The sequence below is a fragment of the Balaenoptera physalus genome (assembly GCF_965194825.1).
Source record: "Balaenoptera physalus genome assembly, chromosome: 1".
Classification (NCBI taxonomy): Eukaryota; Metazoa; Chordata; class Mammalia; order Artiodactyla; family Balaenopteridae; genus Balaenoptera; species Balaenoptera physalus.
In genome coordinates, this window is record NC_138882.1 from 177,343,577 (window position 1) to 177,365,868 (window position 22,292).

The 22,292-nt window shown below is 47.7% G+C and overlaps 1 protein-coding gene across 3 annotated transcripts in view; it reads left to right on the plus strand.

The window, feature by feature from the left end:
- Positions 1-22,292, plus strand: part of STPG1 (sperm tail PG-rich repeat containing 1) — a 54,371-nt gene that overhangs the window by 26,083 nt on the left and 5,996 nt on the right. For all 3 annotated transcript variants that reach the window (XM_082464588.1, XM_082464590.1, XM_082464589.1), the window contains exons 4-7: positions 1,899-2,000; positions 6,335-6,505; positions 11,028-11,136; positions 14,926-15,091. In XM_082464588.1, coding sequence (XP_082320714.1) covers positions 1,899-2,000; positions 6,335-6,505; positions 11,028-11,136; positions 14,926-15,091 — 548 coding nt within the window. The remainder of the gene's footprint in view (positions 1-1,898; positions 2,001-6,334; positions 6,506-11,027; positions 11,137-14,925; positions 15,092-22,292) is intronic.

The following is a 22,292-nucleotide window of genomic DNA, read 5'->3' on the forward strand; positions in this document are numbered from 1 at the left end:
TCACTGTAGGGACTCTGGAAGCTAAAAGGTGCCCGAAGGCATTTAGTGCAACACCTTCGATTTACACATGAGGAAACTGAGGTCTAGCGAGGTGACTAGATCAAGGTTACTTAGCTAGTAGCAGCACTGATGCTAGAATCCTAATTCAAAACTCAGCGGGATTGTTTTTCCTTTTATCCTGCACATTTTATCCTGCACTCGTCTGAGAGTTAGTTTGGCTTAGTGGTCAAGAGTAGACTGTCCTCACACTGCCTGGGTTCAAATTCTGGCTCTGTTACTTGCTGCGTGACCTCGGTCCTTATCCCTTTGGGCCCTGTCTTCTCATCTTTAAAATGGGGATTAAATGAGCTAGTGTGTATAAAGTACTCAGAACAGTGCCCGGCATGCAGTGACCATTAATAAACATATGCCAGTCCTGCAAACAGCCCCCTAGAAAAACCTCTTTCTTGTTCCTTCCTGTAGCACCTCAAATCGCACCCACATGCTAGGGTTCTTCTGGTTGGTCTGCATCTCCTGCAGCCTGCCTCACTCTCCTGGTAGTCAGCTCCCCCTCTGTCTACCAGGGACCATCATCACCTACAAGGCAGGAGTCAGCTCCCCTGCCCCCACCTGCAAGGCTCAAAGGCTCACTGCATTTAAAATTCAGCACAGAAGAACCTGTTAATAGCCCTTATATTAAACCATAATCACACACTGCTTGGGCCACACTGGAGAGTCCTTGAAGGCCCTGATGGTGCCTTGAGCTCTCTCTCTGCTCTGAGGAAGGTAGTAGGGATGGTGGGGACAGGAGGAGCCTGGGTGGCAGATCTTGGAGGTAGCAAGCTCTGGAGTCAGGCTGCCTGGGTTTAAATCTGCACTTCACCATTTACTAGATGCGGCCCCAACGTCTCCGGGCTTCGCTTTCCTTAAAATGGACCTGATAATAGCCCCACTGCAAAAGGCTTGTATACACCATCTTGTAGCACTGAATTCAGGTGCTGCCACTGACAGCAGTGGGACCTTGGGCAAGTTCATCTCTATGTGCCTCAGTGTCTCCATCTATAAAATGGGGGCATCCCTTTCTCACCGGGGGATTAAACGAGACAACCTTTGAAAAGCTCTTGGCACCAAGGAGGCACCCAGTAAACTCTCGAGACGGCGGGGCATCCTTATCATTTCATGTCACTTACCTGGCCAACTTCTGTCAACATTTACTTCTCCCTGGCAACTAGCATGGGAAATGAGACGCAAGCCCAATTAACTGCAACGGCAGAAATGAGCTTAGAAATCAAGCTTTTGTTTGTTCCTCTCTAACGTACCTGCATCACTTAGGACTTGAGCCCCATGAACCCACCTCTTTTTGTCTGAGAGTTAGAAATGGCCTTGTTTGGGATGAAGGGTTGTTTTTGTTTCATTTTGCTTTATAAACAGAAACACTCCCTGGTTTCTCTTCTGAAAGGCTAGGGAGGAAGCTGAGTCAGGTGGGGTGTGGTGAACATGAAATCGGTCACCCTTCCCTCGCCGTGGGTTTGGTGAACCCAGTCAACCCACACTGACACACACACTGCACACACACACTGCACAGCCGCTGCCGCACACAGGATTGCATTTTCTGCTCATATCTCTAATGGCACACAGAAACAACAGCATTCTCCTGGAATGCAGTACAGCACAGTGGAAAGAGCAAGGGCCCTGGGGGGTCCCAGAGCCGGGTTGGAATTCCAGCCCCAGCGCTTGCTGACTGATATGGTGGCTGGGCAGGTCGGGAACTGGTGGAGCCAGGCTGTCACCCGCGAGGTGGCATCCCTGCCTGTCCCAGAGGATCACAGTAAGGCTTAGTGTTAATGGATGTAAAGCTTGCAGAAAAGCACCATGGAATTGAAAGTATCCCAATGACACTACGTTTTCTTCCCTTTCAGGATGATATCCCAGGTCCTGGGTTCTACAACGTCATTCACCAGTCGCCTGTGTTTGACAGTGTGTCGTTGTCTAAGAAAGGGACGTGTACTTTTCCCTCTGTGGTGAGAACCCCTTCTCTGCACATTAACTGCTCGGTACTTTCCTTCATTCATTGCATAATCATACATTGGACAACTGGTCCCTTCTCTCCAAAGGCCCGTGGTTCTAATTAGGAGAGTAATTGCCTCCTCAAATTTCATGCAGGTAAACTGGAGCCTATGTCTTTAAGGAATTTTTTTCCCCACTGCTATGCGTTGCCAGAGTGGGAAGAGAAGCTAGAAGAATATTCAGAACCTGATCATTCAAAACCAATTTTGTCAGTGTGGAATGGACTTACAAATGTTTTCTTGAGATTTTTAGGCAAACCAGGAAAAAAGTTATTATTATACATCTTGCCCTAATAAGACTTTTTACACTGCTTAATCTAACTGGGTTATTCGAGTTACTGAGAAATCTGATGGGACCTAAAAGAAAACAGGCAGCAGGCCGGTAATTTAGTGATATTCCTCTCCTCCCCATTTCTCTCCTTTGTAAGATGTAGATCTTTATCTTTGTGGAAGGCTACAACCGTCAAGTAGCTAAATGAAGTTCCAGTGTCTCTGACCAGACCTGGGCAAGGATAGTCTTTATTTGAACATCTATCAGTTGGCAAGAAAAATAGATATAACAAGGGGAAAGGGTCAAAGTAGGGTAAGACTAGCTGAGGGAGGAAAGTGAAAAAGAAAGCAAACCCAAACTCCAGCATTAACAAAACACATATGCCGTCTGTCCCTTTAAAAGTTATAATAATCTCTTGCAAAAATGTATTACGATACCTGACACTGGAATTGATTTTTTTTTTTTTTTTTTTAAAACCACACACAAAGAGACCATTTAAGACACACTGAATGCAGCCACTTATTGGAATTCAAGCTTGGCAGGGTTGAATACTCAAGGAGAAAACCGACTTTGGAGTTAACTCCTTATTAACAAAGACGTTGAGGCTGCACATGCCCCCAGTGAGTTCACAGAATAACCACGCCTCTACTTCTCCTTCTGTCCCAAGCCCTGAGAGTAAAGAGACTCCAAAGCGATCTGCAAAAGAAGTGCCATCTCACGATGGCCTGGCACAGGAGACAGGGCTTAAGACCCAATCTTGACTCAGCTGTGGGTTCTCGATGTGACCTCAAGCACGTCACCCTCCGTGTCCCAGTTGCCTCATCGAGTGGAGACTCCCTGGAGGCGATGGGCAAATTGACGTTGCAATGAGTAAAATAGTCTTTGAAACTGCAGAGCATTATAAACATGTTGAATGTTATGATTGTCACCACCTGAGTCACAAACAAGACTTCCTGCAGCACCTAGGTTTTCTCTCTGAGACGTTGCCAAATAGTGGCACTGCCCATTCCTGCCTGGTGCCAGAGAAGGCACTGAATCAGAGCACACCATCAATTCCCTGCTAGGCTTTACATGTAGTAACTTTCCAAATGACGAGGTTGGGCCGCCTGGAGAAGAAGGGGTCCAAGGGAAGCTCTGTGCATGACAGGATCTAATCAGGTCTTTAAAAAATTCAGACCAAACCCAAAAGAAGGCAGAAGATGAGTTGTTCAGTCTTCCTCTCCCCGCTGTGATGGATATGGGGGTTTCTATTTATGTTTACAAACACATAAGTTCCTATATCCTTGGGAAGGGACCTTAAGTGGTTGGTGGAAGTCTGTCAGGAGATCCCCACATCTCGCCTAGTTCCTTCCCAAATTGGACGAGGATTTCATTCCTCCGCCCCTTCTTTTGCTGCCTTTCACATTCAGTGCCTCTTGTTTCCGGATCCCAGTTCCCTGAGGGAATTAAAAGTAGGCCCCGTCAGAGAAAGGTCTGCCTTACCGGAGCTAGTACGGCCAGCAGGAGCGTGCCTCTCTGGGCGAGGCTGACCAAAAGACTCTGTGGGTCGACGCGTTTTAAAAGCTTCCCGATGACTATTGGAGCGACAGGGCACCCAGCCTTCTGAGAGGACCTGCCGTCCGTCTAAATTCAAACCATCTGAGGAGCTTCACGACTGTATTCCAAAGCTTCGCTCCAGAATTATTCACGGGACGGGCTAGGAAGTTAAATGGGGCAGGCGGGAGGAGGTGTCCATAGCCTTTCTGTATTTGTGTGGTGGCAGCAGTGGCTCTGGAAGAGCTGGGGAGAGGTTCATAAATGCCAGCATGTGGCCAAATTGGAGACCAGAGGCCTGGCAATGAAAAGAAAGCCAAGGGGCGGGGAGGGTTGGTGAGTGACTGCCAACTTCGGCTAGACTCAGACTAATTCTACTGCAATGCTTTATGAAACTTTGCCTCGAATAGGAATTTTTTAGAACGGTTTTTCCCAAAGAGTATGTTAGTAGGTATCTTAAGCCAAAAGATTCTATGATGGAGGAAGGTTGGGAAAGGCTGTTGAAACAAAGCTAGACGTGGGACTTCCCTGGTAGTCCAGTGGGTAAGACTCTGCGCTCCCAATGCAGGGGGCCTGGGTTCAATCCCTGGTCCGGGAACTGGATCCCACATGCATGCTGCAACTAAGGAGTCCACGTGCTGCAACGAAGAGCTTACACACTGCAACTAAACATGCCACAATGAAGATCCTGCATGCTGCAACTAAGTCCCTGCATGCTGCAACTAAGTCCCAGTCTTTTTTTAAAAGAAAAAAACCCAAAGCTAGAGAGGTTTCTTTATTGCAGACCTTCCCAGAGCATTTACTACACCAACGTGCGTTATGAATCTTCAAAATGGGAACATGGTGTGAAACTTCTCAAATTTATTTGACCCTGGAACTCTCTCCCTGCTGCCGCTACCACCAACACAACCTTATCTCACAGACCTGGAAGGCCGAGGAACACACTTTGGGAACTAGCGCTTTAGAAGAACACGCTTTGCCCACTCTGTTGGGTGACTCAGGATAGACACGCTACAAATGGCAGCACCAAGGAAGGTCTGACCTTGCCACCCTTCTTCTGTGGAAGTTAGAAGGAAAGAGCAGAGGTGTGTCTGCCCTGTTGGGCACAGCAGATTTCGGGTAGTGATTCTTCAAGAACTAACACCTCCCACAGGCATTTATCAGCTGTTCATCTTGTAGATGCGAACACATTGCTGTGACTCCTCTTGGTTCATTCTTCTTCGGAGTGGGTATCTGATCCATATCCTCTCATGGAGGCGAGAATGTTGGTTCCAACACTTCGCTAGCTGAGGAAGTTCAGTGTCCTCATCTGTAAAGTGGGGATAATCATAATATCCTCGACCCAGGGTTGTCATGAGGGTCCAATGCAACACCCCCTGCAAAGTACTGGGTTAACTATTGCCCCAAATGCAAAGGTAAAGTGAGTCCAAGGCTGGGGTGACCTTACTTCTGGCAGCATCAATGAATCCTTACAGTTAGGAGGAGGTGGAGCTGGGACTCGAACCCAGGTTAGACTCAGGACAGCTGAGACTCTGGAAAGAACACTCCTGCTTCTGGTGGCACATCCACCCACATTACTGGTGGTCCATGAACCAGATGGGGAGAACCATTGCCGCCACGTACGGAGTGAAGTCGGGCGAGGGGCTAATGCCTTCCCACACCTCCCCCACTTTCTGTGCTTGTTTGTTGACCCCTGTCAAGTGGAGGAAACCCAGGGCAATGTTCTCAAGCTTTTAACCATAAAATAATGAAATTTTTTTGTTGTTGTCTTATCAGACTTCAATACTTGCCATACTATCCCAGGGTAAGGTGATGTTATCGCCTAGTTTTTATAGCTTTTGTCCCTGTTCATTTGGCAAACATTGATTCTGTTTGTTTTTTTAACTGAAAATAGTTTATCATGGCTTCCTGGAAGGAGTAGGATTGGTTTCTGTTGAAACAGCAAAAATATCGTAGAGTTTTATGAAATCAGTGATTAGGTGGTGGATAGGAGGTGTGGGTGGGAGGCAAGCCCTATGGAGCCTTGTACCTTCAAGATGTTAGAAGCAAACTTGTTATTTAGGAAATTTGGATTATTTAAACTTAGAAACAAAAAGTGAGGGTTTTACTCAAAGGAAAACCAAGGTTGGAAGAAGCAAGTCTAAAGCGTCCCATCATATAAATCACCCACCAGCTGATGAGTCAAGTATAAGTGGCCTGAAATGAGATTGGGTGGAAATGCTTTTATGGAAGAATTATCTTTGCCAAGTCCCAAACATAAGATGAATAATTAGAGTTAGTTTACAGAAGTTAACACAGGTCTGAACTTGCATTTTCCAAGAGCAAATTCTCAAAGCCCAAGGTCATTTTATCATTGTTACCTGCCAGGGTTTCACCTTTTATAAAATGTTTTTAGACCTGGTGCTGGGCACCATCTTTTTGACATCTGTCCTTCGGAGCCATAAGATACGTGATGATGTGGATTCCTTTGACTTTCTCCTCACAGTGTGCCCGATTGGACACCATCGTCTCTAAATACCCCGCAGCTAACGCGTACACTATACCATCACGTTTTGTTTCGAAGAAAGACTTCAGTAATTCCTGTTCCAGCATGTTCCAGTTGCCAAGCTTCGTGAAAGTTCTCAAATTTGAAACTCCCGCACCAAACCATTACAATGTAAGAACACTGCCTATGCTTCTTAAATATATATTGAATTAATGGTTTACTAAAATAAAAGAAAGGAAGGGGGGAGCTTTGGGGAATAGCATTTACTGCAATTGGTAAGCCAGTTAGCATTTGCTGACTACCCAATGGCTACATGAGGCTGGGCAAAACTCTCATAGGGAATTTGCAGAACCCAGAGAAAAATGTGGGCAACACAGAGGTCAGTATGGAACAGTGGGAAGACCACTGCCCAGGAAAATACTTACTGCAATTACTCCTATCACATAAGCTTTCTGGGACGGTTTTCTCATCTGTAACAATGATTATATTACGTACCACTTTATCTGCAGACACTATTATATTCTTACAGGGAAAATAAACTTCTGTCTTTCCATATCAGAAAATTGGGTTTTTTAACAGCAGTGGTTCGCCATTTCCCATCACTTTGTAGTCAATGAGGCAGAATGGTGTGGTTAACAGGTAAGAGACAGACTTAGGTTCAAATCTCAACTCTGCCATTTTCTAACTGTGTATGGCTTTGGGCAAGTCTCTTAACCTTTCAGGACTCAGTTTATTGATCTGTAAAGTGGGGTTATATGTCTACTCCATGGTGTTAATGCAAACATTAAATGAGATAGTCTAGGCTGAGTGCTTACCTAGCACAATATCTGGTGCACGAGGACTCTACAATACATGAAAACTGGTAGAACTGTCTTTAGGGAAGCCCCGTTACCTCTTGAGTTTCAATTGTAAAAGGGAATTAATTATACTTGCCCTACAGGGTTATTATAAGAAGCATATGAGACTACAAATGTGAAAACACTCTGAAATACCTAAGACATGAATTGTACGTAAGGTAGTAATATTATTACGCCATATTTAAGAATATTTTGGTCTTAGAATACTTCTAAGTTTTAAATTTCCTTTTTCTTTTATAATATTTATAAATAATATTTATTTTTCTGACTACAAAGATCCTGCCTACCTTCTACGATGAATCCAATCAATTATAACATGTTCAAAGCAATATAAGTGCCTGCTAGGCCAGCACGGTCCTAAAGGAGTATCAGTATAACCAGAGCCACATACGTCATTTAAGTTTTCCTAGTAGCTACATTTAAAAGTAAAAAGAAACAGGTGAAATTAGTTTTAATTATATATTCTATTTAACCCAATATATTCAAGATATTGCAATATCTAATCAATATAAAAATTATTAATTAGATGTTTTACATTCTTTCCCTCCTATTAAGTCCTTAAAATTCAGCGTATATTTTATACTTGCAGCACACCTGAATGTGGACCAGCCACGTTTGCAGAGCTCAATAGCTACCTGTGGCCAGTGGCTACTGTTTGGGGTAGTATAGCTCTAGATACTCTTCTCCTAGAGTAATCAGAGCCTGAAAATAAGAATGATGGTGATATGATGAGGCACTTTTCATGGCCTATGTGCTGTTCTGAGAGTCGTGTATTCACTTATTTCATACTCACAAGAACCCGGGAAGTGGATTCTCTTATTCTCAATTTACAGAAGAGGAAGCTGAGGCTCAGAGAGGGGAAGGGACTTGCCCAAAGTTACCCAGCTTGAAGGGACTGTTCCCGCATCACTGAGCACGGGCGGGCGCCGAGGTATAAAGCTGGGGAGTGAGCAGAGTCCCCATGTTCCAGCCCTGCCGGGCTTCCCTTCATAAATCCTGTGGCTGCTCTGTGCCAGACCAGTGATACAGCTTAGATTCCAGTGGGGAACTCAAGACGAGAACTAGGAGACAGACAAACAAAATGATTCCTGTGGCCAGCTCTGAGGGAGACAAACAGTTAGAGCCTGAGAAGGAGAGTATGTGTGGGGTGTGGAGGTTGGCAATACCATGTACTTTAGACTGGGCGGTCAGAGAAGGTCCTCAGACTGAGACACAAGGATTGAGGGAAGAGCCAGAGTTGGGGGAACAGCATGTGCAAAGGTCCTGGGACAGCAAACACCTTAGCCCGTGGGGAACTGTAAGAAGGTAGCTAGAGGGAGTTCCCTGGTGGTCCAGTGGTTAGGACTCGGCGCTTTCACTGCCGTGGGCCCCTGTTCAATCCCTGGTCAGGGAACTAAGATCCTGTAAGACGCGTGGCGCAGCCAAAAAAACCCAAAGTATCTAAAGTAGAATGAACTAGGGGGGCTCGGGGGAGAGGGGACGAGGAGAGGCCAGACAGATAGGCAGGGACCAGTTCATGCAAGGCCCTAAAGACCCTAGGAGGGAGTTCGAATTTTGTTCTCTGTGTGCTGGGAAGCCCTCCTTGAAGGAGGATAGGAGGTGTGGAGTGATGTCTTCTGATGTACCTTTTAAAAAGAGACCCCTCCAGTTGCTCTGTGGAGAACGGACTGCAGTGTGGGTTAAGGGTGGATTTTGAAAAACCAGTTAGGAAGCTGTCATGCTAACAAAAGAGAGGTCGAGGTCTGGTCCAGGCAAGTGATAATGAAGGTGCTTGGCCATTGCACTGTTGCCATTCCTGAGAGAGGGCTGGGTTCCTTGGGAGACAGACCCAAGTGCAGGCTGTCTCCGTGTGAGCGCCCCCTCTGCATCCTCCCGGGGGCCACTGAAGGGCACTGTAGTGTTTGTGCTTCACGCCTTCACCTCCCCAGCGCACTGCTCCTTCACCCTGGCTTCCTATCTCCGAGGCCCAGCTCAGGTCCTGGCATGCGGTAATCATGCAATAAATGTTTATGACTCCAAAGGAATAACTTCCTTTGTTAATCAAGAAATGACTATTCCCCACGTCAGGACTCTGCCACCAGATCAATTTTACTTTGCATGGTTTTTGTTCATTATTGTTTTAATGTGGCTCTGAAAATAATACATCCTCATCATAAAATATCTTCGAACATCACAGAAACCCATGAGCCAGAAAGTGGAAGTCCCTCATCATTCTGCTCTGCAAACAAACATCAAAAACCAGGGGCAATATTGTTCATATTCTCTTCCTCCCTTGGTCCTTCCCTTGGTTTTGGGATTATGCTGTCCACGGTACGCGTGCATTTTCTACTTAATTATATCTGGGATTTGTTTTTTCCCATGGGAATACAATAAATCTGCTTCATTCTTTTTTAACCTGCCAGTGGAGCTGACTCTTCTTAGTCTAATGGTGAAATCTTCCAGCGACACACACACTCAGTGTATACAAAAATGCCCCCTTTTTCTGTTGCTTTTCTGTCTGGGCGAGGAATAAAGCTGAAGTAGTGTTTTGTCTACAGGAGGCTTTTTTCAGACCTGGAGAACAATGGTTGAGTCAACTGGCGAGGAGCAGAAATGCGGTAATCCTGTTAGCCACACTGTGCTTTGAGGCTGTCAAGACCTCTCTACCTTTGCTTACTGCGATCCCCCGCTTCTCTATTGGAAGCCTGTCCCTTGGTACCTGTTATTACTTCCTCTCTGGCATCCTGGCTCTTCTCCCCTGTCCAGTAATTAGCCTGGTCCATCTGATCTTTTTGTTTGCCCTCTCTGCAGGCAGTCTGGCCGTTAGGACCCTGGGAAAAACTAAATTCCTCCGCCTTTGTCAACACAAAATCAAAATGCCATCTGCATTTCTCGAGAAACATTTTTTTTGACAAAGGAGTAGCACAGAAAATCAAGCCATCCTGGCCCCAGCAAATAGTTTCACTCGTTCAGTAAATATTCCAGCCATTGCAGGCACAATTTTTATTGCATCGTTTATCTAATGAATACAGGAGACTGACTGCAAATTAGCTTTTAAAATATTTATGATTCATCATAAGAATGATCTCAGGGTTCTTTTTTTTTTTTTCCAAAATTATTTTTAGAGTTCTGAACTCACTGGACACTCTCTAATGTATATTGCCTGGGTCAACCAAAATTCTAAATTTCTGGTCAGCCCAGAAAAGTCAAGACAGTGCTTACAAATCTGACCATAATCTTAAGCTACACAATTTCTTTGTATGTCCTAAATCCCTCACGTATAGAAGGATTATTTGAGCACTGAGGAATCAGGGTGGGGATATGCAGGACTAAGTGTTCCGAAAAGAATGAAAATCGTAGAAAAAATAATGAAAATAATTTGCCTGTGTAACGTTACACACTTTTAAAAAAAAAACAGATGATTTGTGTTGACCGGCTGTCCCCTACCCCCAACCCAACAGCACTCTGCCTCTAGTCGAGCAGGGATTATCTGATCCATGTTACAGACGAGAAAACTCAAATTCAGAGAAATTAATCCGTTTGAGCAGGATGCCCTGCCCTGTGTGCGGGGAGCGAGCCCAGAAGTCAGGTCCGCCGACTGGTTCAGGGCACCGTCCTCTGTGTTGTGTTGGGTCACCAGACACTGGCTGGCGATGACAAACTCTTCCCCCACTCCAGCTGGGGTGAAGGTGAAGGCACAGCCAGTGTGACCTTTTCCACTCACGTCCGCTCATTTTCTGAAGACACGTTTAAATTTGTTTTTTTTTTTTAACCCCAAAGTGCCCCTCGTCCAGACACGACAACAAGGACAAAGAAAGGCAAGACGCTGAGCACAGCGTGCTTATTTCCCCCCCCAGGCCTCTGTCTCTTGCTGCAAACAGACAAACAACGTTTGTGCCCGAGCCGGGTTCATGTCCAAAACCCAGAGAGGACTTTTCACTATTACTAAAACAGGACCTGCCCCAGGTAAGCAGCTGCCTCTCACTGGCCTTGACCTAAGGCTTCCTGTACCAGATCTGATCATCAGGGCACCCATTCCTTCACAGGGAGTCTCTTTGGAAGGAGTTAGGCATTGGGGGAAGAGGGGGTGCAGGCAGGTATTGTACAAAGAGGAGAAGACTGGCTCCCCATTCAGGGGAAGAACGGCCGGCTCTGGAAATGGACCCTGGGGCGGCCTATCACATTGGCCTGCCTTCCAGACCCAGCGCACCTGCTTTGGGCAGCCAGCTGGGGAGGGGCTTCTCATGCCAGAAGTGTGCCCGTGCGCATACCCCAGGTGCCATCCCAGGCGCTGGGGGGAGGCGGGGCACACAGTACGTCTTGATCCTTGGACACTCGGCTGTAATATTCCTTTCCTCCCATGCCTACAAAGCGGCTTCATCATCTGTCATCAAATGATGGGAAATAGCTCTGTTCACAGAGCACCTACTCAGTGCTAAGTTTTTCCACGCGGTCCTCACACGTCTGTCCTCATAGGGCCACACTCTTAGTCCTGTGTTTCAGGTGAGGAAATGGAGGTCCAGAGAGTTGAAGCAACTTGCTCAGCGTCACACAGCTAATAAATGGCAGGCCTAAGCCCAGAGGTGTCTGACTGAGGAACCTTTTAACCCCGTCATCCCAGTGTGACTTCTGAAGCCTCCGGGATTCAGGAACACACAAGGGTTCACCTGCAGATGTTTTCCTCGCTGGGCTGGGGAAAGGCATTGCACCTGTTCTGTGCCCTCAGACCTCCTCCCCGCACCAGCCTTAGTGAAAATTTTCCAGAGGGGTCTGGTGACATAGCAGTCCATACTCCAGGAGCACTGGTTAGACTAGACCTTCCCAAACAGGTCCAGAAGACCCCCGAGGGAGCTCTGGGCCCCAGAGCCCAGAGGAGGAGCAGGGAGGGTTTACCTCTGCAATCATGCTTCTCAGATGGGGGTGTGGACAAAATCGCAGCGCATGTCAGATTTCAGCAAATCCAGATTGAAGTTGAGAAGATCAGTCTGAGGCTGAATAACAAAACCAGCCCTAATTAGGAGGCTAAGCCTGGCTAAAGCTCCCTGCCTTGCATCACCACAGGCAAAACCCCACCTTGTTTGTTTATACAGGAGAACAAAGCCAGCATCCCTGGGGTTTGGCCAGAGGTTCCACCAGAGAGCCTGGGGAAGTGGGCAGCTCCTCCCTCTGGGAGGGTCCCGAGGGGCCCCTTGTACCACAGCAGGAAGGGGAGAGGTGGGCACCAGCATCTTTTAAGCTCCTACTGTGTGCCAGGAGCTTTCAAAACTCCATGGAGCGTTGCCTGGCACATATGTGCTCAGAGAGTGTGGGTTATTATTAATATTATTATATTCCCACTTTACAAGCAAAAATGACATATAGAAAGCAGGTGACTAGTCCAGGGTCCCACTGCTGGATTTGAATCCAGGCCCCCCCTACATCCAGCTCGATGCCTGGTGCCTTCAGAACTCTCCCCACATCCCCCAAATTTGCCAGGGGCCACAGCCTGGGGAATCTGCTTCTCTGAGAGAAACAATCTGCTTTGACCTCTCAGAAAAATGCTGTGGTTTCTGCTTCTCCCCCTTGTGGGAAGAAACCAGATGTGGAGCCATGCTTGGCATCCCTGCTGTGTTCCGCCCGCTCAGAGTTCCCCGGGCTCAGGGGCTGAGGGCCGGGTCTGGTCTGCCTTCAGTTCTGGGCAAAATGCTCACCTTCACACATTGGCTGGCTGGCTTTTCTAAAGTCTGGCTGCATCAAACACAAGGCCAAGCACTTCCCCAACGTCCTCCTCTCTATTTCTCCTTAAAAAAAAAAAAAAGTTATTAGAACATGGGGAAACAACTACGGTAAAGTGTCACTTGAAAAACGTGGGTGACACAACGGAATCCACGCTGTGGGCCCAACACCATGAGACAGCATCCAGTGCACGACGGAAAGACCAGGGTAAATACAGCACAGAGTTCAACCCTGGTTTATTCTGGGCCGTGGGAGCATGAATGCCTTTCCCCCTTGCTTCTGCTTTTTAACATTTTTATAATCAAGCGTTGCTTTAAACTATTTTTTTTGGTAGGGGGAATAAAAATAAAAAATAAGTATATGTATATGTAAAAAACCCAGAAGGGTAATTTGAGAGATATATACCAGTATTATAAATGCTGCTGACTGGACATCTGTTTTTTGTGTTTTTTTGACTTAAGCATATATTGGGACCATCTTTTCATGTTATTAAAAATCCTCCTAGAACATCTTTTGTTAATGGATGCATAGTATTCCATTATCTGGTGGTACCATCAGTTAAGGAGCAAATGCCCTCTTGCTGGCATTTAGATTGTTTTAAATGGATCACTCATATAAATAGCGCGGGAGCAAACATCCTTATAGCTCACAACTTGTGTGCGATCAAGATTATTTCCTCACATAAATTGCCTAACGTGAAATTGCTAAGTCAAAAGGTATGTAAAATATTTAAGGCTTTTGATATTTGTGACCAAATTGCCCTTCAGCACAGAGATAATTTATCCTCCTGCTTCTATGAGAAATATGCTTTCCCTCACCTTTGCCATCATTGAGTATTACCACTTAAATAAAATCTTGCTAATATGTCCCATATTGTTGTTTTCAGTGCTGTTGCAATGAAAAAGTCGATTTTATTTTTAAAAAAAATTAACTTTACAGTGTTTAGAAAATTTGAAATATTTTTCCCACCCACAATACCACCATTAATATAGTTTTTCCCACTTTTCTGGGTTCCCACCTATTTTTATTCACATGTATCCATTTGCACATTGATGTCCCAGTATATACAGTATAGACTGTTAGGCTCTATTTTACTTTTCTCACTCACCTTTATTTTCGAGAACATTGCCATAGGCTTCATGGCCTTTGCATGTACCACCCTCAGGGCTGATATTCCAACAGATTAGGCTGTTTTCCCATAACTGTGCCCTTGTACTTGGACCTTTGGGCTATTCATCGTTTCTCACACTGTAGCTACTGCTGTTGTGTACATCTTTAGGCTTAGAGCTTTTCCATTATGTTGAATAATTTCCTTAATTTCCAAGTAATAGGAAGCCAGGGTCAAAGTGTGCAGCATCTTGAAGGCCTTTGCCTAGTACTGCCGCTTTGCACCCCAAAATGCCTGCCCCCATTTACAGGGTTACTTATTATTTAGGGTGAGACTGCTCCCTCTTTACCCCAGCTCAGATCATTCTCTTCTTCCTTAAAGCTTTGTGCACAACCAAATTACTTATATTCTGACAGTTTCTTGAGACAAGGCATGGTGGGAAAGCATGGACCTTGGAGAAAGGTGGTTCTGGGTCCACATAGTAGGTGCTCAATAAATATTTGTTGATTGCATAATAGTTACTAAACAGCTACCATGTGCCAGGAACCTAAAATGTTCTTTTTCTACCATAGCCTCCCGGTTGTTAGAAGAATTATCATCCTTAGTTTATGGAGGAGGAAGCTGGGCTTAGGCCCTGGTTAGATGAATGTCCTTTGGCAAATTCCTGAATATCTCTTAGTCTATTTCCTCATGTTTAGAATGGAGGTGCTAATACCCACCTTGCAGGGCTGCCGTGAGGATTAAATGAGCTACATATGTGATGCACATACACATGTTCTCTAAATGGTGAGCGTTATTTTCAGTTATTCCAGGCCCCTTCTACTTGACCATCCTGGAGTGATACTGCCTTATAGTCATTAAATGTATTCTTACTGCTTTTTATTTATTTGAGAGGAGTTCTTTATTCTGTGTTAAAATTTCTTTCTGCTCAGGGCATTATAATGTCAACGAATCCCTTGTGAAGCAGTCGCCGAAGATATTAATGTCTTGTTTTAAATCAAAAACTGGCCGTGGATTAACACTGACGTCAACAGGCCCAGGACCCGGTTATTACAACCCGAAAGGTCACACCAAAGCTCAGAAAAAGCCTCTTATCCGGTGAGTCCTGACCAACCTGATGTTTCTTCTGGAAGGTGGTTCTGGGGAAGGACCCGAACCTGGGGAGAAAAAGAAGGGGTGTCACAGCTTGGCAGACACAGGCCGAGTTGCTCTCCTGGGGCCCTTGCTGACACATAGCAGGTGCTCAAGAAATACTTGTTGAATACGTAGTATTTTTTTTTGCGTGTGTGTGTGTCTTCGTTGCTGCACGCAGGCTTTCTTTAGTTGTGGCAAGTGGGGGCTACTCTTCCTTGCTGTGCACGGGCTTCTCACTGCAGTGGCTTCTCTTGTTGTGGAGCACGGGCTCTAGGTGTGCGGGCTTCAGTAGTTGTGGCTCGCAGGCTCAGTAGTTGTGGCTTGCGGGCTCTAGAGTGCAGGCTCAGTAGTTGTGGCACACGGGCTTAGTTACTCCGCGGCATGTGGGATCTTCCCGGACCAGGGGTTGAACTCATGACCCCTGCATTAGCAGGCGGATTCTTAACCACCGCACCACCAGGGAAGCCCCGAATACGTAGTATTTATTGAGTAACTACTGCATGCCAGGAACTTAACATCTTCTTCAATGATCATAACAACTTTTTTTTTTAATTTATTTTTTAAATTTATTTTATTTTTGGCTGCATTGAGTCTTTGTTGCTGCACGTGGGCTTTCTCTAGTTGTGGCGAGCAGGAGCTACTCTTTGTTGCGGTGCATGGGCTTCTCATTGCGGTGGCCTCTCTTTGTTGCAGAGCACGGGCTCTAGGCGCGCGGGCTCAGTAGTTGTGGCTCGTGGGGTCTAGAGCACAGGCTCAGTAGTTGTGGCGCACAGGCTTAGTTGCTCCGCGACATGTGGGATCTTCCCAGACCAGGGCTTGAACCCGTGTCCCCTGCATTGGCAGGCGGATTCTCAACCACTGCACCACCAGGGAAGCCCCCATAACAACTATTGTAGGAATGATTATTCTTACTTCATAGAGGAGGAAGCCAGGCCTCAGCGAGGCTGAAAGGCTTGCGTAAGTCCACACAGCTAACCTGAGATGCCCCTGGGACTCAGGCTCAGGACTGTTTGGATCTTCCAACATTCCCCATGTTGCTGTACTCTCCTGGTGCTGATATTATTCTACTTTTATAATATAAAATCTCCACTGGGGTGGCAGGATATACGAAAGTGGTGAAACTCTCATAGCTTTGTACTGATAGGTTAAAAGCCTAGACTTTGGAGTTGGTCAGACCTGCTAGATTTGAACCTCAGCTCTGCTCTATTCATGCTGTGTGACCATCAGCACTGTGCTAACCCCTCTGAGCCTGCATGCCCTTGGTTGTAAAGTAAAGTGGGGATAATTTATCTGAAAGTTGCTTTCTGATTTTAATAATATATTTGATATAGTAGGTACAAATAGTGAGTCAATAACACAAATTTTAAAAGACGGGGATTTGTGTTACTTTCTTTAATCTCCTGTACATTTAATGTTACTTTCACCTCAGGGGCGCAAAAATTCACAGGGCTTAATATTCCTCAAATGGGTCTAGAACTTCTAGAACTAAGTGCCATTAAGGTCAGCCGTCCTGTCACTCTCAACAGGATTGGCTGTTGGGAGGGCTGACCAGCGGGGCTGGGACTAAGGGTATAGCCACCTGGGACCCTCCAGAGAGGTCAGGCAGCCGGCTGGGCACATAGCCACAGGGGGTCAGAAGCCTGGGTGGCCCGGGGAGGCTGGCAACACAGGGTCTACTCGGACCATCAGCCCAGGGCAAGGGGTCAGGGGTAAGGGAGAGGCGCAGGACATGAGCCTGCTGAGTCCAACCCAGGACCTGGGGAAGGGATTCAGACCTCAGATGGAGTCCACCCGCTGAGTCCCTTCTGCCCTTCGGATCTGGGGTTCTGCAGGTTGACCCTTCATAGGCTGCAGGACTCGGGACCGGGGCGGGAAAGTCTCCAGAAACAGGCTCTCTCCAAACGTCAGGGACTTCCTGCCTCCGGGTTGGCTTGGGCACCACTACGCACAACCTTTCCCTATGCTGCCCCCAAATGGAGTGGGAGAGAGGACGGGCTTTGGAGTTAGCAGACCTGAGCGAGAATCACAGCTCTGTCTCTAGCAGAGACTTCTCTTCCCTGAGCCTCCATGTTTCCATGTATTAAGTGGAGATAAGAACCTTATCTCATGGGGGTTCTGTGAGGATTAGATGAGAAAGTGCTTGAAAATAGCTCTCACTCTTCTTATTACAGCAGCTATTATTCTATATCCTAGAGAGGATATATGATGATAGCGGATGCAGCTGTTTTGTGGCTTGGAGGCTCAAGCCCCCACCCTGACTCTGGAAGCTTCTTCAGGGAAACGATGAGAGGAGAGTGAGGAACCCTCGGTGTTTAACCGCTTTCCCCAGAGCAGTGTCATTTGGCCTGCATCCGAGTTTGGACCAGTGGTTTGAAATAGCCTCATTTTATGGCATTTGCATCTGTCAGTCAGCAGGCCCTGGAGGTTTCTGGTGCTGTGCTGAGGGCTATGGGGGAGCTCACGTGGACAGAGCACCATCCATACCTTCAGGCTCACCTGGCAACAACTCCAGAGCAAGGCAGAGGAACGTGCCACAAAACTCCGGATCGTGTGGGCCCCAAGGTTGCATGACCACACCGCCCCCACCAAGGGCGCCAGCTTTCTGGTGGGAGCAGTGCAGTAGTGCTGGTGTGTCTGGGGGTATCTGGGGCGCATTGGCTCTCTGTGATGCTTTGTGAATGGTAGATCCTCGGTTAATAAACCTAGGAAGCACTGCGTACAATCCCTCTGCCCCTGGGTGCATCACAGTATACATGAGCTTATTAAAGGCTCTGAGAAGGCCCACAGTAAAGAGACCTGTCAAACCCAGTGTCTCTTAAACTTGGGTTCACCCTGGTGAGTGGACAGTGCCCCAGCCTCCACGGCAGGCTCTGCAGTCTGGGGCTGCTCTCAGCGCCTTCCTGGGCCTTTGTTTCTCCATGTGTGAAAAGAGGGGAAATCTTTCCATTTCTCACACTCTGTGACCCCAGCTTTGCTCACCATGTCACTTCGGAGAGCGTACGGAGGCAGTGAACATGGGGCCAGCCAGGACCCACAGAGGAAGTCCCGTATATATTGTTGACTTGACATGGAAAGGATGAAGTTGAGAAATCTGTAACTTCATTTAAAAGCAAAGAGATAAAACTAAAGTGTGCTGTTGTTTATTCCAAAATAGCATCCATCCGTTTATGTGGGATGATGGAGAAAGGGATGTAATATAAAGAAAAGATACAGCCAAATATGATAGTATTGAAGGAGTATCCAAACTCCAGTCTCTCAAATTCAAATTCTGTTTCCTTTCCTGTGACCCTGGAGGGAAGAGAGGGGCAGGAGCACCTGAGGGCCCATCCTGGGGTTGTCAGGCCCCGGAGAAGGTCTGCGTTGTTTCCTCCCCATCGATATGCTGAGACTTTGTCCACATCAAGCCTAATCATACTCAGATCTCCGGGGGCTGCATGGGGCAGTGGTGGAGAATCTGAGAATCACCACAGTGTTTCTTTTGTGGAAGCACGGGCTGCCCAGGTGTCACACGCATGTGACAGGATGTGAGGCCTGCCCTTGTTTCTCTTGCTTGGAAGTGTGTGGCTCCCCATTCATGGGTGGGGTTCCAGTTTGCAAAAATGATATTTCGGCGCTGCTTTCTTCAGGATGCAGGGAGAACCGGGGGAGATGTTAATTCTCGCTGGGGTCGCTGGTGCCGTGTTACCGACCCCTGCTGGCCTCCTGAGCTGGGAACCGGCTGCAGAGGCCGTGGCACCGAGGGCATTAGCACAGGCAGGGAGTCAGGCTGCTGAAACTCCCGCCTTCCCCTCTCACCAGCCCTGGGAGGCTGTGGGTAGGGGCGTGGGGGGGGGGTCACTTAACTCCCTGGGAATTCAAATTCATCCTCTGTGAGTTGGGGCAAGCACGCTTTACAACAGGCTTGCAAGGATAAAAAAAGACGACCCGCATAACTCACCGGGTCTGGCAAACTGTAAGCTTTTGACGTGCATGATTTGTACTTTTATCGAAACGTGTGAGCGAGCCCTCTGCACTCACCTGATGTTTCTTGAGTGGCCCCGCAGCACGGATGCTGTGAGGGGCTGTGGGGTTGTTGGCGTGGCCATTTCTGGGCTCCTCAGCTGAAGAACACGTCACAGAGTGTCTCTTTGTTATGGCCACGTTGCTGACTCAAAAGCTAAGAGGATTTACCAGCTTCCAGGGGGTCTCTGGGGGAGGCTATCAGCCAGGGTTTCACTTCTGTAGGTCTTCAGCATCCGTCACAGCGATGACTCAATGGATCAGGGTGAGTCAGGGGAAGGGCTTTTGGAGATCAGAATACTTCCTCCTAGGTGCTGCCTTCCAACTCACGCCAGCAGGGAGGTGAAACACCCACTGACATCTTTCTAACCCTTGATCTGCTTCCTGGAGTTTTTAAACCACTGGTTTTGCTCAGACACGCTGTCCTGTCACAGCCAGAGCCGAAGAATCAAGCCCCGTCGGCCCCACTCCAATTTGGGTAATTACGTTGGACCCACCTAAAGTTCCCCTGGGATTTTCAATTAGATATGGGATGCTTCTTCCCAAGCAGCTGTAATCTGTCACCCACTACCCTGTTAAACAGATACCGCATTCCACCCCAGAGGCAATCGGCTGCCCTTTAATGATGAGAAAAAAATTGCCCCTTTATCCCTCCCGACCCTGGGAATCCCTGAGGCAGAGTGAATCTGCGCCTGGGAGTGTCCCGAGGGTCTCAGATGCCCTCCCCAAGTGACCTGCTGAGTCCTCTGAGACATTCATTATTCTTTGGTGATTTGCAAACAGCTCACACTGGAAGCTGCAAACACAACTTAATCCAGTTGTGGCCAACTCAGAGCCTTTGACAGATGTTTTTTTCCACGGGGCAGGACCAGGTTGGCTTTTAACACTGGGCGATGAGGCTCATAAAAGTCCTGGTTACAATGCACTGTGGCTGCCCTGGGTTTGATTCAGTCTGACCTCAGTGATCTGCCCAGCCCCATGATGACATGGAAGGACCAGCCCTGGATGAGGATAAAACTGTCAGGTGGGGTTCAGATGCCTGGGCTCCCCTACTTGCTTCAACCCCTCTGCTTCTCTCTGCAGTTAGGCAAATGTCCTCGGGAATAGGGACCAGGGCCTCAGTGATGGATAAGACACCATCCCCTGCATTAAAGAGCTAGGCAAGTAAAAAGCATAGAAAAGTAATGTGTCTTGTGCAGAGAAGAGAAGAATGGCTACAGTGTATTGAGGGGCCAGCTTCCCCCTGCTCAGAGTTTTCACAGACTTTCTACAGCATCATCTTCCAACTCTCCCACGGGTCAGGATTGTTACATAGAGTTTACAGGGGACACAGACTCTCCCGGGTGGTAGAGCAGAGGGTGGAATCCAGGTTCATCTGACTCCAAAACCGGTGCTCCTCTATGGAGCCCAGGAAGGGAGGCGGGGAAGGGGGAGGATTGTGGCCGGGGGAGTTTCCCTGGAGGAGGTGAGAAGCAAAGAGGGAATCAGAGTTGGCAGGGAAAGGAGGTGCTCCTGGCAGAAGGAACAGCACGGCAAAGGCATGGAGTCGTTGGACAACGCTGTGCTGGGTATTTCTGGTCGTTTCTTTTTTTTTCTTTTGGTCATACAGGGTAGCTTGCGGGATCTTAGTTCCCCAACCAGGGATCGAACCTGGGGCCAGAGCAGTGAAAGCGCAGAGTCCTAACCACTGGACCACCAGGGAAGTCCCTGTGCTGGGTGTTTCTGGGAGGTGACCTGGGAGTTAGGCTGCATTGAGAGCCCACTGGTAGGAGTTTTCCTTTAGCTCCTCCTCAGGGCCTGTAATGGGGGTTGGTTGGAAAACCAAACGAACAACCCAGAATTCACGGGTGGAAGGAGGCTTGAAGGCGGTCCAGGGGCTTAGCCTCTGGCTCCTTGTGCCCCAATCCCGGCCCCATGCAGCACGGCTTGTCCCTCTTCCAGGCTTTTGCCCCTGCTGTTTCCTCTGTGGGAAATGCCCCCATCTCCACCTTTTCTACCCGAAGAATTCCTGCTTACCTTTCAGAGCAAATGTTACCTCTTCTAGGGTAGATTTCTGGATTCACCCAGTTGGAATTAGTCTCTCTCACCTCTATTCTAACATTTCATGTTAAAAAAAAAAAATGGTACCAGTAAAGCACTCCTTAATCTTCATAACAACCCTGGAAGGCAGGTATTATTATCCACCGTTTTACAGATAAAGAAACTGAGGCTTAGGGAGATTAAGAGACTTTTCTAAGGATGCACAGCTAGTGGATGGGGAAGCAGAGATTCAAACTCACGTCTGTCTGAGTGCAAAGCCTGTAAGTTGTCACCGGTCATGATTGTCACTGGCAGTGGATTGTCAAGCCTTCCGGGGCATTCAGGGTCTGTGTCTTAGCACAGAACAGTCTGGACCCCCCAGAGTGCCTGGCACAGAGCTGCACACGGGGCTGGCACTGTCCGAATATCCAGGGAGCTGAGCTGGTGGGGCCAAGCCTCTCCTGGGCATGTGGATGGAGGGGAGGGTAAGGGACCTGTCTCACTCACTCTCAGCAAGAATCTGGTGAGACGCTGACCCCCGCGGCCCAGCTCCCTGCAGGCTGCCCCTGGTCAGGAGAGTAGACATCTCACAGTTTCCTCAAAGACTCAGGGCGACCCGGACCCATGGAGTAGTAAGCTCATGCGGTGGTTGGCTCATTCCGCCTCTAACTTCCAGGAATCAGGCCTGTCTCTCAATGTTCAGATTTCTGAAGGTGCTCTGAAGGGGCGATGCAGCCGGAACAAGGAGACGCCAGCTTTTGTTTGTAAGGGGAGAGTGGTGGATCACACACTGTAACCAGTTCTTCCACGCAGACTGGAGGGAAAGAAAGGAGGCAACGTTTTCCCCCCTTTTCCTGTGGACACCTTTATCCTAAGTATACACATCCAAGCCAGCTGTTCCTCCATCCCAAGATGTGAGCCTCTAGCAGGCAGCCTCCAGCAGCCTCCGCTGGCAGTGGGAGTGTCCACCCTGCCCCAAGGTAACTCTGGTGAGAGGCCCCCTAACGTCACTTTCCTGAGGCTCCGTTGCCCGTCCAGGCAGCGGGTGGGGGTGCTGCAAGGGATCGTAGTAATAACACACCTGCTTTTACTGAGCACTTACTGTGTTCGGACGCTCTGCTAGGCACCTTACATAGCTTTTCTCCAG